General features: G+C 48.3%; 1 protein-coding gene across 1 annotated transcript in view; it reads left to right on the top strand.

Moving 5' to 3' along the window:
* The first annotated feature begins 1,184 nt into the window (after positions 1-1,184).
* Positions 1,185-14,849, top strand: part of LOC119383681 (uncharacterized) — a 143,142-nt gene continuing 129,477 nt past the window's right edge. The window contains exon 1 of the mRNA XM_037651958.2: positions 1,185-1,440. Within this exon, the coding sequence (XP_037507886.1) occupies positions 1,362-1,440 (79 nt within the window). The 5' untranslated portion in view covers positions 1,185-1,361. The remainder of the gene's footprint in view (positions 1,441-14,849) is intronic.

Below are 14,849 nucleotides of genomic sequence, written 5' to 3'. Positions count from 1 at the left end.
GCGTGGCGGGTAGCTATGGTGCGTGTGGGCTTATCTACTGCCAATGAAGCTGACACTATTTGTCACACTTTGCATAAAAACTACCGCGCTGATAAGGCATGCACCATGTGTCCTGAGAAATAAAATACAACATACATTCACTCTACATCATTCATTGATTACATGTGGCTAAAGTCATGCATATAGGCCTCGCTTTCAGTTGTGTGAAAATTAGAATAAAAAACGCATGGTATAGTGCGGTCATGTTAACTAGCGTGTTGACTGTCATATTGCTGCGACAACAGCATGCCGACAAGGTATTGCGACAAAGCACCACATCGGCATGACCATACTGCTGGCAACTCCTGACCACGTGGTTATTGTGACTTGGCGATGAAAAATATGGCCATTTGACAACTAAGTAATCGATATTGCACGACAAACAAGGGTTGACTACAAAATACTAGGTACTCCTCTTCATAACTCTCCCTCTATCTAGCTGGTATCCGAAAGCTGACTAAATAATGTAAATGTCCATGTGCTTCGTGTTTTAGAACAAATAACCTCCCTTTGCGAACCTATTTAGTTCTATTTAGTTCCTATTTAGTTCTATTGCTAGAGCAAATCTCTCGGAAATTCGTTGGTCCTGTGAGTCAATCCCCAACCAGGATAAATTTTTCGGTGACTAGGAAGCTTTTGTTCCCATTTAAGCCGTTGGGATTCGCTGGTAGCTTAGTGGTGCATTGATGTGAATCATACATTTCTTCCCCATAACCTTTGCTTCTGGGTGCGGTATTTGAATAACTGATTTGCCATTTTCATAATTTGTGTTAAACTATCACAGTAGCTAAATATGAGTTGATCTTTCGATATTATATATATTAGCTCGCGTTCACCACAAAGATAAAGTCGGCCTCTTTCCAGCCGCACGGTCTTTTGACGCTACTCATTTATGATAGAAACTACCGGCGAGTGGATCGTTTTCTTGTATACTTTTTCCATGTCTGCTACGCCACTAAATAAAAAGGCTTGCAAATAACTCTGTATGCGCCCATCGCTCCTTTTAGTCAGTTGTACGCGCCCGATGGCATTCGAATGTATAAATATGGAACTGTGAACCCGTGTTGTGCTTTCCGCTGGACTTCTGTTTGCGTGAATAATCGTTCTATTGTTTGAACATGTATCCCGCTTGAGCATAGAGATACCCACAAACCCCAAGTCGGACGTGCTAGAAATAGGCAGCGGAATTTACGTATTTTGTAACGAATCCGTTGGTCCTCTTTCAGTGACGTCAACAAACTAAGCTTGCTGCATCCTGCTTTTCTTGTGCACGAATAGTAATTGCGGCCACATAGGTTATTTCTTCATACCAAACAAAGAAGATGAGAGGAGCCATAGTAGGCCTAATCCTCATGGCCTCCGCTCTTATTCCTGTAGATGCAGGGGTTGGTAGTGCTGTCGGTGAGTATATGTTCAGTCACATATCTGTGCCTCGAAGTGCGATGATCTGTTGTAACTCTTATTTTTCTAAAGTTGCATTTTGAAAGCTTTTTTGGACAAGATGCCGCTGTTGTAAGGCACTAAGTTCGGTATAACCAAATGTATTTTGCTGTGAGTGTGCGGATAACAATGATGCGGAAGAAGATATACGCACAATGTTAACTAGTACAACGCTAATTCAAAAAATTGAATGAAATCGTTTACTATGTTAGGTATCTTGTAATGTTGCAGTTAGTATGAAATAATAGGCAGTGCAAATTGCAACCTACCCTAATAAGAAAATTACATGTAAGTCTTTTGAGTGGCAGACATTATTATTATTATTATTATTATTATTATTATTATTATTATTATTATTATTATTATTATTATTATTATTATACAAGCATCACCAGCAAATATGAGGAGAGATGAACGCTACAAACAGAAGCAAAGTGTATGCCTACCATTTAGGAGGAAGGTAATACAATTAATCTTGAAAAGAAAGTCAGGAAAGTCACAAGAAAAACGGAGTGTTCCAACGACCGTACATTTTGCGAGAGTTCTCATTTCTGCTTCATAAAGAAGACACTCGATTTAGCCCAGAATTATGTTTTCTACATCCTTAGCGTCCCGAGCACATAAAACTGTGCATGCTTTAGTTTAATTACCTGAAATAATACCAATAACTGGGATGCCTTACATTGGTTCTTATGACGGCGAAGGAAATTTTATATGTATTCTTTCAAGCCCAACATTGAGACGAGAACCATTGTAAGAAGACAAGCAGTACACATATTCACTACATTTGGAGCAGTTTACACGAAATAATAGATTCAGCTACAAAAAAGCATGGTTGATCCCTCCGTCATAGGAATCTGTATAACACGAAAGGAAAGCGTGCCATAACAAATGTACTCGTTTTTGCCCATGCGACGTTTGTATGTTGAAATGTCACACGAATGTGATGGTATAGCTCTACACGTTTCTGTTGAACTTTTACCTAATAAACAGTGTTTAATATGCCTTCCGTTCCACGAGCCCCATTTTTTTAAATGTATGGGTTTTCAACCGCATTATTCATCAGTCTTTACTATGTACAGCTCTTACTCTGTAGTAAACATGTCAGTCATTTATATTTCTTCAGGTAGAAAAAGTGCCACCGATACGTCCACTGTGGGAATCAATCTAACGCAAATCGTTGAGCGAGCTGCATACGCTGCATTGTTCACCTTTTATACAAGTCATTTAATTATGTCATGACGTAATTCATTATCGTACGTTTGACATGTATGCGTTTATATTGTGGTATACACCGTGCATTTAAACGCTCTACACGGCTTCACGATATTGCCATCATGTCAGTTACGTTATTCATTCGTAACACGGATGACATGCTTGCCATGAACATTCAGTTTGTCAGCTGTCGTTCATGTTTATCACAAAAACACGTCAGCTGTTGCATATTTTGGTATACAGCAAGGTAATAAACCGACCACTACGGCATCATGATATCTATGTGATGCCGTAGGCATGTGAAAATGTATGACACGTGAGTGTCGTTATACTTATATCACGACATCATTTTGCGTACCTAAGAGGCTAATTACAAGGCATATGTATTTCGGTACATGATTATTGGAAGAGCCATGAAAGCACGAAGACCCTGTCATTTATGTGACGACATACATGAGGCATGACATCTTCAGGTCAATATTGTGCCACTTGTGGTCGTCATACAATGATCTCATGGCTAGCCAATCGTGGTATTATCGCGTTAACGAAACGGCCACGGTTTCACAAGAGCTTCGGATTACAAAGATGAGATAAATGACAGTATTTAACTAGATGGAAAGTTGGGCCAGTTGGTGTGGTATTATACCTAAATGTTTGAGGCCCAGCCAGGGTGGTCTTGTGGTTATGGCGCTCGACTGCTTACCAGAAGGTCGCGGAATTGAATCACGGCTGCGGCGGCCGCAATTTCGGGGTAAGCGAAAATGCTTGAGGCCCGTGTACTTAGATTTAGGTGCACGGTAAAGAACCCCAGGTGGTCGAAACTTTCGGCTCCATTACGGCGTCTCTCATAATCATATCGTGGTTTTGGGGCGTAAAACGCCAAATATAATAATAATCATAATGAAAGCTTGAGAATGAAGGGAGGAACGCGAGGACGTGAGATATACAGAATTAGCGCCTACAAAAAGACAAGAAAACATTTAAATGATAGCAGTGTTGCCACGGGGTCGTGACGTCACAGAAATAAGCTGTCGGCGTGTTAGACTGAACTCTTTATTCGGCTGAACTTGTGCCCGGGATACGCAAGGTCAAACAAGAGCAATACACACTGTACAATAATAGCGGCGAACAGAACGTGGGCCGTCGATCTGCAGCAAGGCCGGTCGCAATTATACATGCGGCATCGAACATTTCAGCCTTATCGATGGTGGCCGCGTTAGGTGTAAAATGGTCTCAGCTGTTCGCGTTTACGCACTCAAGACAATAAGGAGATGCCAACTTAATCGGGACGGTACCCAGATATTAGGACGCGGCTTGCGCAAGGCAGCGGCTACGCCTGCAAGGGACGTTACATAAAAATAACAAAAGAAGCGCGCGTGCCGTTGACCCCCTCTGAAGAAGCATCCTCACGTGCTTATAAACGAAATGGCCAAAACAAATACAGTAGATTGACAAAGGAAAAAATTGGCTGCGCATCTGCGTGCTTCGCTACAAATGTCGTCAAAAGACGACAGTCTTTTGACGAAATACATACGACAGCCGTACTACCAGAGTCCTGGTTTCATCCGCGGCAACGGTGATGCTGTTCCCAGGGCGACTGCCAGGTGGCAGGACCATATCGTTGGCAGACGGCTTTTTCGTGCATAGCGTCGCATTTTGGGCGCAGCCTAAGAAACACTGCGGTCTTTAGAATTACCTATGTATGTATTTTCTAGTAAAGGAACACACACTTATTATTTACGTATTGATGTTGCGCCTGAGATATGCGTAATATGTGCTTTTTGATCGACAATCTTCACAGGTATGAAGGCAGCTAGAAGTTGGAAATAGTTGGGCATTTAGCAAGTGCTTAAGTTTCGGCAGGGTGGCTGAACTGTGTGACAGACAGACATACAGACAGACAGCAATGCATAACAACATTGCTGCGTTGAAATATCCCAAGAAACACTATCGTCTTCAAAAGCAGTCCTAAGGTTCGCTAACGCGTATAAAACGGTTAAAAGGGACTGTCTACCGCTCAGAAAAATTTTCTTGATTGTGGTGAAAATGAGAAGATCGTTTGTCACATCGGTGGCTATGAGCATGCTTCTGTCCCATGAAAAAGAAATTACATTTTAAATTTGATGTCGAAAATCGTCAAAGAATGACCGCTAGCGTTACCCAATGGCTATGTGGTTCAATCTACGTGTAGGACAAGAAATCCTCTCAGGTAGGCTCATTTATTCTGAAAAACAAACATGTATAACTTGGAATTGTATTTTACGCAATTCAGGCAGCCTTCGGTTGCGCCAGTGAGTATTTTAGTTTTGCTTTTTTTCTCACGCGTCCCAAAAGGGACCCGGTGGCGCTGCTTGCGGCGCCGCCTTCGCTCTGGTCGGTTTCAAGTTATGCGCTATGCCACGCCGCCCTCCGTACTGGTCGTACCGTGCCGCTGTATTGCTGTTAGGATGTCTCACATGTGCTGTGCTGTGAAGGCGTGCATTTATCGTCTCTTTTTGATGAATCAAATTGGCTTGGATTGCAGCAGCAGTGCAAAAATAAACGCATAGACTGCGATTACAGCAAAAGAAGTGTTCTGTAATCGTATAATAAGGCTTCATTTAACCGCAAGCACACTGAAAGCCGGAGTTACATTCACTACATTAGAGGTAAGTGAAAACTAGGTAATCCTAGAGAAATCACGTGTGGTTTCGGTTTTAATTTTTAACCGGCACTACAATCGTCGTCGCGTCCAACAACCAGTGTTGTGGGGATGTTTCACGCCAATGAAAGAAGGCCGAATACAGATAAAAAAAATCTGTTTTAAAAATTTCTACTCATTTTGTAAAGAAACCGCTGCAAGGTGGGACACTTCAGACTGTATGCTTTCGATTGCGGCCCAAAGCAGAAAATCGATGAAGGATGGCAGACAGTCCCTTTAAGGCGTACGACAAGGACGAGTTCAAGTCATGCGCGGCGCCGCTCAGAGTTCGTTATGCCGTCCGGGATGACGTTGTAGTCTGCACTGCCGAGACGTCGAAGAACTTGTATTGCCCGAACTATCGCCGAAAAAGATTTTCACTAAGTACACGTCGGCGTATGGGCGTGCAGACCCATACATGGTACTCCACGAAGCGTCGTTGCAGATTGTAACGGCGACTGTCGGTTGTCTTTGATTCTTGATGCGTAGGCGGGCGAGTTGTCGGGCTTGTTCGGCATGCTGAAGGCAGACATCACGGTTTTCGTCATCAGCGACGTTTGGTAGCGTGGCGTTGAACATATTTGACGGGTTCCTTCCGTGTACAAAACTGGACGGCCTAATCTGCAGCATTCTTGCACGACAGTGTTGTATGCGATGGTCACGTACTGAAGGATGGCATCCCACGTCTTGCGCTCGACGTTGACGTACATGGCCAGTATGTCGGCGATGGTCTTGTTTAGGCTCTTGGTGTGGTCTTCGGTCTATGGGTGGTCGGCGTTGGTCTGGCGGTGGCTTGTTTGGCTGTATCTCAAGATTGCCTGAGTTAGCTCCCAGTAAAGGCCCTATCTCTGTCGGTGATGAAGACCTCTGTGGCGCCATCACGCAGGACGATGTCTTCAACAAAGGTCTTCGCTACCTAATGGTCGGCCAGGCGGTTCGATAGACTGAGAAAAGCCTGCTGATCTTGTCAGCGGTGTCTTGCGTCGCTGACAGTCTCGGCATATTCTCACGCAGCGAGCGACGTCGACGGCTAGGCGCGGTAAGTAGTACTTTTCGTGCATACTTGCGAGCGTGCACCAAACACCGAGGTGTCCAGCCGTCAGGTAGTCGTGTAGGGCCTGGAGAACTTCTGGTCTCAATGCTGGAGGCACCACAATAAGGTAGTTGGCTCAAAAAGGGGAGAAGTTCTTCTTTGGGAGAAGGCCGTTTCGCAACGAAAAAAAAACAACGCCAATCCTCGCTTGAATACTTCCTACTTCCGGAGCAACGGCGGCCGTGCTCTCGAGTTATTCGACAAGGCCCCTGACTTCCGGGTTGGCTCACTATTGTTCGGCGAAGTCATCGGCACTTACGGTTTCCAAGAAGCAGTCATGATCCTTGTCCTGCGACGGTGTGTCGACGGGAGCATGAGACATGCAGTCAGCGTCGGAATGATTAATTCCTGACTTGAAATCGACGGTAAAGTCGAATTCTTGAAGTCTTAGATTCCAGCGTGATGGGCGCTCACAACATTGAATGGCCTGCCGTAGATGCAGGGGCGAAACTAGGATGTAGCACAGATGAGGGCCAAGGACTCCTTTTTTGTTGTGGACTAGTTGGTTATTGCCTTCGATATCGGCAGGATAGCTTAACTGATGACGCTTTCCAGCTCGCCAGCCTTCTGCACAATGATGGCGCCGAGTCCTACGCTGCTTGTGTCTGCATGGATTTCTGTGTCGGCGTATTCGTCGAAATGTGCTAGTGTAGGAGGCGTCGTTTCATTTCTTCAAGTGCATCGAGTAGCGCCGTTTCTAACTTTAACGGCATGCCGGTCTTCGGGAGGTGAGTTAGCCACTCGGCGATTCGTGAAAATTCCTTCACGAAACATATGTAGCAGGTGCACCAGCCGACAAATCGTCGTACGGAACTCTTGTCGGTGGGAGGCGTGAAGGCACTTAGTACAGCTATCTTTCGTGAGTCTGGCCGAACAGCATCATTCCTGATCACATGACACAAAAACAAGAGCTCCTCGTAGGCGAAGCTGCACTTTTCAGGCTTGAAGGTGAGCCCGGAGGTATTGATTTCTAGAAGTACAGTTTCGAGGCGCAGGAGGTGTTCGTTGAAGTTTGACAAAAACACAACAACGTCGTCCAAGTACACGAGGCACACCTGCCACTTCAAGCTGGCAAGTACTGTATCCATAACGCGTTGGAAATTCGTAGGGACCCAGCAAAGACCAAAGGGCATGATCTTGAACTTGAACAGGCCGTGTGGAGTTACAAAGCCCGTCTATTCGAGGTCTCTCAAGTGACTTCGATTTGCCAGAAGGCGGCCTTGAAGAATGGTAGCACCGTCATCGACGAAAAGTGCTTCGCGTTCTGGAGTCGATCTAGGGAAAGGGTTATCTTCGTGGGTGAGGGTGATCGTCATAGGCGTGCGCAGGGCTCCTCATTAGGGGGGGGGGGCGAAAGTTCATCGCAGCGCCCCCCCACCCTACTAAATCCATGTATGGGCCAGATTTTGCGCGCCTCCCCTCTTAGGTGACTAGAAGGGTCAATGTACGGGGCAGATTTTGCGTCCCCCATCTTAGATGATTAGAGGGGGCGGATGCCCCCCCCTGCCCCCCCTGTGCGCACGCCTATGGTGATCGTCCTTCTTCGGGACATTGTTGATGCGACGATAGTCGACGCAGAAACGTAGGGTTCCATCCCTCTTCCTCACTAACACCTCGGGTGCCACCCACGGACTCTTGGACGGCTGGATGATGTCGTCGCGTAGCATTTCATCGAGTTGCTTCTCAACGGTTTCGCGTTCTCGCGTCGAAACTCGATACGGACTCTGACGGATTGGTCGGGGACTTCTTCTGTTATGATACGTTTTGCGACTGGGATCTATCGATTCCTGAAGGCGACGCCAAGCACTCCTTTTATTGCTGGAGTAGGGCTTTGAGCTGGTATTGCTTGTGCATCGGGAAGCTCGGCCTGGCGTCGAAATCTGGTTGGGGAGCCCGATCCGTCGAACCAGGTTCGGTAGCATCGAAGAGGGTGAAAGCATTGTTGTCCATGAATTCGTCGATGTAGGTGACCGCTGTACCAACGTTAATGTGCATATATTCGTGGCTGAAGTTTTTCAGCACTACCTTTTCTTTGCCGCCCCCCCCCCAACATGCAGTTCGGCTATGCCTCTGACGCAAATCTGACGGTTCAGAAACATGTAGTAATCGCCCTTGATGACGCCTTCAAGCCCTGCGGGTGCTCCGGTGCCGACAGAAATGATGACGGTGGAGAGAGGAAGAACCGTGACGTGCTCTTTTATTACATTCAATGCGTGGTTCCCTGTGTGGTGGACCTCAAGGTCCGCCGGCTACCAGACTGTCGTTTAGAAGAATAGACGGCACGTGCGAACGAACACTTTAATGGAACATGAAGAAAAGAAAATGGCTTCGTGCCCTCGAGCGAGCCGGAGCTCGTGAGGAGCAATCACGATGATGATAAACCGTTTCGTCTGCTAGGTTGCTGAAGACGAAGTTCCAACATCTTCCCGCGCCCAGCAGATGGCGTTAGTCGACTAAGAATGGGTATAGTAGCTGAACAGGGCGGTTGACTATGGCTCCGCCCGGCAGACGAATGGAAGAGGAGCAGACCTTTTACACACACTTGTCTTTCCTTGCGAGATGAACTTAACCTGGGTCATCATATGAATAGGCTTTCTTTCTTGAAGGCACGTCCGGTTGTCGACGAGATGTCCTTAGTCGGAGATGTATCTGGTAGCATTCAGTCTCTTGAAGTTCACTCAAAAGTCCATGTGATGAAGTCGGCTCTCTTGTCAGCTTTCTCTTGCATCTCATTAAGCACGAGGTGCTTCGTAGAGCATTCTTACGAGAACTGAACCACTCGATTAGTCCTCCTAATGGTGGTTTCGTGCTGACAGCATGAGTCAATGTCGTGGCGGCACATTCTGGAACTTCTGCTTGCATGTCTTGACCAGAGTCTTCTGGCCACCTTGAAGAATCCCCGATCCATTTTGATTCCTGCCACCGCGGTCCTCTTTGCTGTAGCTTCTCTGCTGATATGTATCTTTTCTGTAAGTCTCTCGGATTTTCTTTGCCTCGGTGGAAGCGCCGCACGAAGGCTGCGTTGGCTTGTGGATTTTCTCCACCCGGTTCCCGACGAAGGTCTTTCTTGTTCAATGCTCGATGTGTCCTCAGTTTGTTGTCGAACACAGTTTTTTCATCAGCTCCACAATGTAAACTTTCTGGATCCGAGATATCTGTGAGAGCGTCGGACGCACAGTCCTCTTCTACACATGTCCGAAGTACGATGACTGTGGAACAGTGAGCGCTGTTGCTTGGGAAAGGAATTGGCCCTTGCACAGTCCATCCTAGTTTAGTGTCCACAGCTTTTAAGTTCTTCCATTAGTTGCACACGGTTTTCACGTCGCCAGTCACAAAATTCCAGTAGTAGTCGGAGCCTATTAGTAGCGCAACGGAATTTCCGTTGTCTCCCTCTAGACAAAGTGCTCGTGTATCCATCCCACTCTCTTCCATTTTCTTTATAACTTGTTCGCCTGGAATTGGGATGTGCTCGCTACAGATGTCCTCTACTTCTAAAGCGTCGATTATAATCGGTTCCTTCTTGTTTTCTTCGAAAATTCTGACACGGACTCTTCTCATTGTTTTCTGCCTCTTGTGACCTCCGAAAACTCCAACTGTCACCGTTTCTTCTTGCAACAGCTGGCAGCCAAGTTGGCGAGATGCTTTGATGGTGATGAAGCTCCGCTGACTCCCTCCGCCAAAGAGTACCCTGTAATACCTTGAAGACATCGTGCCTGCTATCTTGGCTGTCAATGACTGTAATATTATAACAGGGCTCGCTTGTTCCGAGAGGAGATTGACTGCTGTCGCAGAAGCCTCGTTTGCTTTCTTCCGGAAGTCCGGGTCACACATGGATGTTACAGTCGTCGAGAGCATCTGTCGCATTTTTGTCGTCCCCTGCAGTCTCTTGCCATGTGACCTTGCTTGAGACAACGGAAGCGCCGCCCGGCCTTGGTGAGAATATGCTTCTTAACTGTCAAACTCGTTTCGTCGTCGCAGACTTCGGCACGATGCTTCGTTGACTTACAAAACAGACATGTATCAGGCTTCCCCAGCACACATTGCAAAGACGTTGCTGACGACATGGTGCGATGCCCAACTCGTCGCGGCATCTCTCCAGTTGGTTGAGGGATTTCAGATCTTGGGGACACACACGCCGCCAGAGTTTCTCTGCAATGAAGCTGATGTTCGAGGAACTCCAGAAGATCTTGCAGCTCTTTCTCGATTTCTGTCGTCCTGTCCTGTGGGTCCCTTGGCGCTTGCATCGTTGATACCGCAATTGTCGTCGGCATGTGAAGTTCATGATACTTGAACACTAAGTCGGATGGTATGACTCGCAAGAGAATCTCTCTAGCATGGAGCAGTATGTATTGGGGCTTGTTCCAAGCGCTTTGAGACTCCTAACATGTACTTGCACTTCGTCGTAGAGGTCTCGAAGTTCGGTGGTGCTAGAAGACGACAAGACTGGCCTGAGATCTAAGAGGCTTCGAATATGTTCCTGAACGATAATCCTCTCGTCCCCGAAGCGTTTCTTGAGGATATCTATCGCGTCTTCATAGCACTCCCCCGTTGCCTGGAGTCCGGAAATGGCTGCAGCGGCAGTTCCAGTGACAAGCGTGCTCAAGTAGTTGAATTTCTCGGCAGCGCTGAGGTCGTCGTTGTTGTGCACTGCCGTCGAGAACTGCATCAGAAATTGATGCCATTTTTGCCGGTTTCCGTCGAATTTCTGCAGTTCTAGTTGCGGCAGTCTCGACCTGAACCTGACGGAAGCTTGGCTCGTCGTCGTCAAGGCTTGGCTCGTCGTCGGGCGCGAGGCTTGAGACGACTGGTTGTTCAGAATCGCAAAGCGAAGCTTTGCCGTCAATGTGACAATCTTGTCCCCATAATTGCTCGTGTCTGTAATCTCTGCCTCGATCAGCTCGTCAGGCGTCTCGTCTATTAGGCTCTCCTCGATCTTCGTTATCTGTGCATAGATCGCGTTGATTTGTTCAATTGAAACGCTGACCTGTGACGATGACAGCTCTGGTTCTCGTAGGAGGCCTTCCGCTTCTTGGACGATGCCATCCAGTTGCGAGCGCAGGCACTTGCGTCGTCGGTGTAGCCGTTCCATGGGTCAGTCGGCAGCCGGGAACTCTTCGCCAAAGGCTCAGGGGTCGCAACGCGACACCTTGAATCGATGAGGCGTCGTTCGGAAGATCCCGCTGGGTGTCGGCACCATGTGGTGGACCTCAAGGTCCGCCGGCTACCAGACTGACGTTTAGAAGAATAGACGGCACGTCCGAACGAACATTTTAATGGAACATGAAGAAAAGAAAATGGCTTCGTGCCCTCGAGCGAGCCGCAGCTCGTGAGGAGCAATCACGATGATGATAAACCGTTTCGTCTGCTAGGTTGCTGAAGACGAAGTTCCGACACCCTGTCCTAATGTGGGGTGGCAGCGCTTTTTATGAGGTTAGTGTTAGTGACTGAAGACTTCAGATTGATGACGGCGCCATGCTGACTAAGGAAGTCCATCCCATGTATCACATCACTGGGGCAACGTTGTAAGATTACAAAGCTGGCAGGATAGGTCCCGTTATTGATGGTTGCTCTTGCGGTGCAAACACAAGCTGGTGTTGTTAGATGGCCTCCAGTGGTCCGGATTTCGAGGCCTTGCATGCAGTCCTAAGTGTAATAAACTTTGTGGCAAATGGTCCACTGACGACGGAACAAACGGCTCCAGTGTCGACGAGAACGGAGACGTTGTGGCCGTCGAACACTACGTCGAGGTCGCTCGTCCACCGTCTTGCCTTCCGGTTAAGTCGCGGCGCCCGGTGACGGCTAGGTCGCTTTGTCCCGCTGCTTCTACGTCACGTCGTGAAGTCTTTTCAGGCCGCGAGGTTTTCTCGTCGGGGCTCCGTTTGGTTTCCAGCGTGTGCTTATTTCGTGGCGGCGGCATCGTCGGCGGCGGAGGATTTCGGTATTTCGTCATACAGAACTGTACCTTTATCGCTTTCTGCCTTTCTTTTTCAGAATACGGGTTAGGTGACCGGGCCCGTGTTGGGCCAGGGTATGGTCGGCGTTGGGTAGAGACGTAGCGGCCTGGCGACGGTGATATGGAAGGGCCTCGGGGGGTCCAATGCCCTCCTTCGAGATAGTCACCAGTCGCACGTGTTCGTTCACCTTCCTGTGGACGCGGCGCGTCGATGGCAAACCCACGCCTCCCATCTGACGGTACTGGCAGCGGCGGTAGGTGTGGCCAATTTTTCCGCAATGATAGCAGCGTGGGCGGTGGTCAGGGGCGCGCCAAACGTCGGTCTTCCTCGGGTTCTAGCGCTCACCGATCGGAGGGCGGTATGGCGTCGGTGATGGCGGCGGCGTTTGGCGGTGATACTGCGGCTGTGCGGCGTCTTGACGTGGGCGTGGAGGGCGAGGTACATCGGGCTGCAGCAGCATAGCTCAAGGCTAGTGGCTGCGGCTGTGCTTGCTGAAGAACACCCAGTGACTTTTGAAGCTCCTCTTTCACAACGTCAGTGGTCTCAGTCGCTGCAGTCTGCGGAAAAGGTGCAAGCTTTCGCAGCCCTTCTCGCAGTATTGGTCGGAACAATTCCCGCACTTGGCCGGAGCCGATGGTGTGAAATGCTGCGCTGTCTTGGATTAAGAGGCGATTGTACTGTCTGGTGTGTATTTGTAGAGTCTTCTCGGTCGCCGTTACCTCCGACAGGAATTTCTGGACGGTCTTGGGTAGGTTCCGCACCAGCCCAGCGTGGAGCTCCTGCTTGACTCCTCGCGCTAGAAGGGGATCTTTCTTCTCTTTGGGCGTAGTAGGGTCTGCATGGCGGAACAGCCTTGTCATTACTTCCAGGAAGGTGGCCACGGTTTCGTTCGGGAGGTGCACCCGTGTCTCCTGTAAGGCCGCGGCTCTTTCTTTTCGGACCACGCTCATGGACGTCTCAAAAAATGCACGGTGAAATCGGTCCCACGTTCGAAGTGTGGACTGCTGGTTATCGAGCCATGTCATAGCTGCTTCCTCCAGGTAGATGCACATGTGGCGAGATTTTCTTTGGAGTTCCAGGGGGTGAATGTTGCGACCCTTTCAAACGTCTTCAGCCATACTTTGGGGCGTCGACTTGGCGAACCACGGAATGTGAGCGGCTCCCTGGGCGGTTGCATCATTATCGCTGCAAGGTACGCTGCGGCCGTCATCGTGCCCTTTCTCGACCTGGCTTTAGGCTTGGCCGGTAGGGGTGCGTTTTGTAGGGGTAGTCCTTTCAGTCTGCGGATGGCTCAACTGTCACTGTTGGTGTCGGTGTCGTCTTCACGACATGGGCTGGGCTCACAGCTTCACGGGGGCGTCCCGAACATGAACAGCACCTCTGCCAGATGTCACGGGGTCGGGACGTCGATGAAGGCATTAGATGGCGTGTTAGATTAAACTCCTTATTTGGCTGAGCTTGTGGCCGGAAAGCGCAAAGTCAAACTACAGCAACACACACTGTGCACTGATGGCATCAAACAGAACGTCGGCCATCGATAAAACTGATGTGCCGCAAGGCGCGTTGGCATTTACACATGTGGCATGGCGCATTCGTGTCTTATCGCTTGTGGCCGCGTTAGTTCCTGAATAATTTCAGCAGTTCGCGTTTTCGCGCTCAAGCCTACAAGATTTTAATATAATCTGGAAGGTTTCTGAGCATTAGAGCGCGGCTTGCGCAAGAAAGCGGACTACCTACATAAAATAAAAAAAGAAGCGACGAGAGTAACAATATACACAACAGATGGACATCACGTGGTCTTAAACTTCACGCGGTCCCCAGTTGGTTGTGTCTTCCGGTTTATACAGCGTTGAGGGAGGCCTCCGCAATCATTTTAGAGCAGTTGATGTTCAATCTAGGGAATCTTTTCGTAAAATAGGCAGTTCTCTGTTCGTACGGAAATAGGAAGTTGGTTCGTCATACAGTCCCGTCAAGCAATAACAATGTTGGTGTATATTACGCTTCCAAAACGGCCGCGAGCGCAGCATGAGCGCTCATGTAAATCATGTCTTAGATGGCATGAAGATCATTATTTTTATATTGGCACTTGTCATTTGTGGTCGTCATACAGTCACGCCACGCAATAGAGGTATTGGTGTGCATAATGCTAGCGAAACGGTCGTGAGCGCAGCATGAGCATGGTATGTAAGTCATGCTCAGACATGCATGTCATCACTAAAGAGAGAGAGAAAGGTTAAGTGAAATGCAGGGAGTTTAACCAGAAGTTTTTCGGTTTGCTACCCTGCACTGGGGAAGGTGTAAGAGGGGATTGAAAGGTAAGCAAGGGAAAAAGAGTAACAAAAGATGAAGAAACACTGCACACACACTCAAGCACGGGAGCATCATAGTCGTTTAGCGAGGTCGGTTGAACGCAGAAACTTCAGCAGCG

Source organism: Rhipicephalus sanguineus, chromosome 2, assembly GCF_013339695.2.
Source record: "Rhipicephalus sanguineus isolate Rsan-2018 chromosome 2, BIME_Rsan_1.4, whole genome shotgun sequence".
Lineage (NCBI taxonomy): Eukaryota > Metazoa > Arthropoda > Arachnida > Ixodida > Ixodidae > Rhipicephalus > Rhipicephalus sanguineus.
The sequence above is the reverse complement of the archived record's forward strand: the minus strand, read 5'-3'. Positions and strand labels throughout refer to the sequence as shown.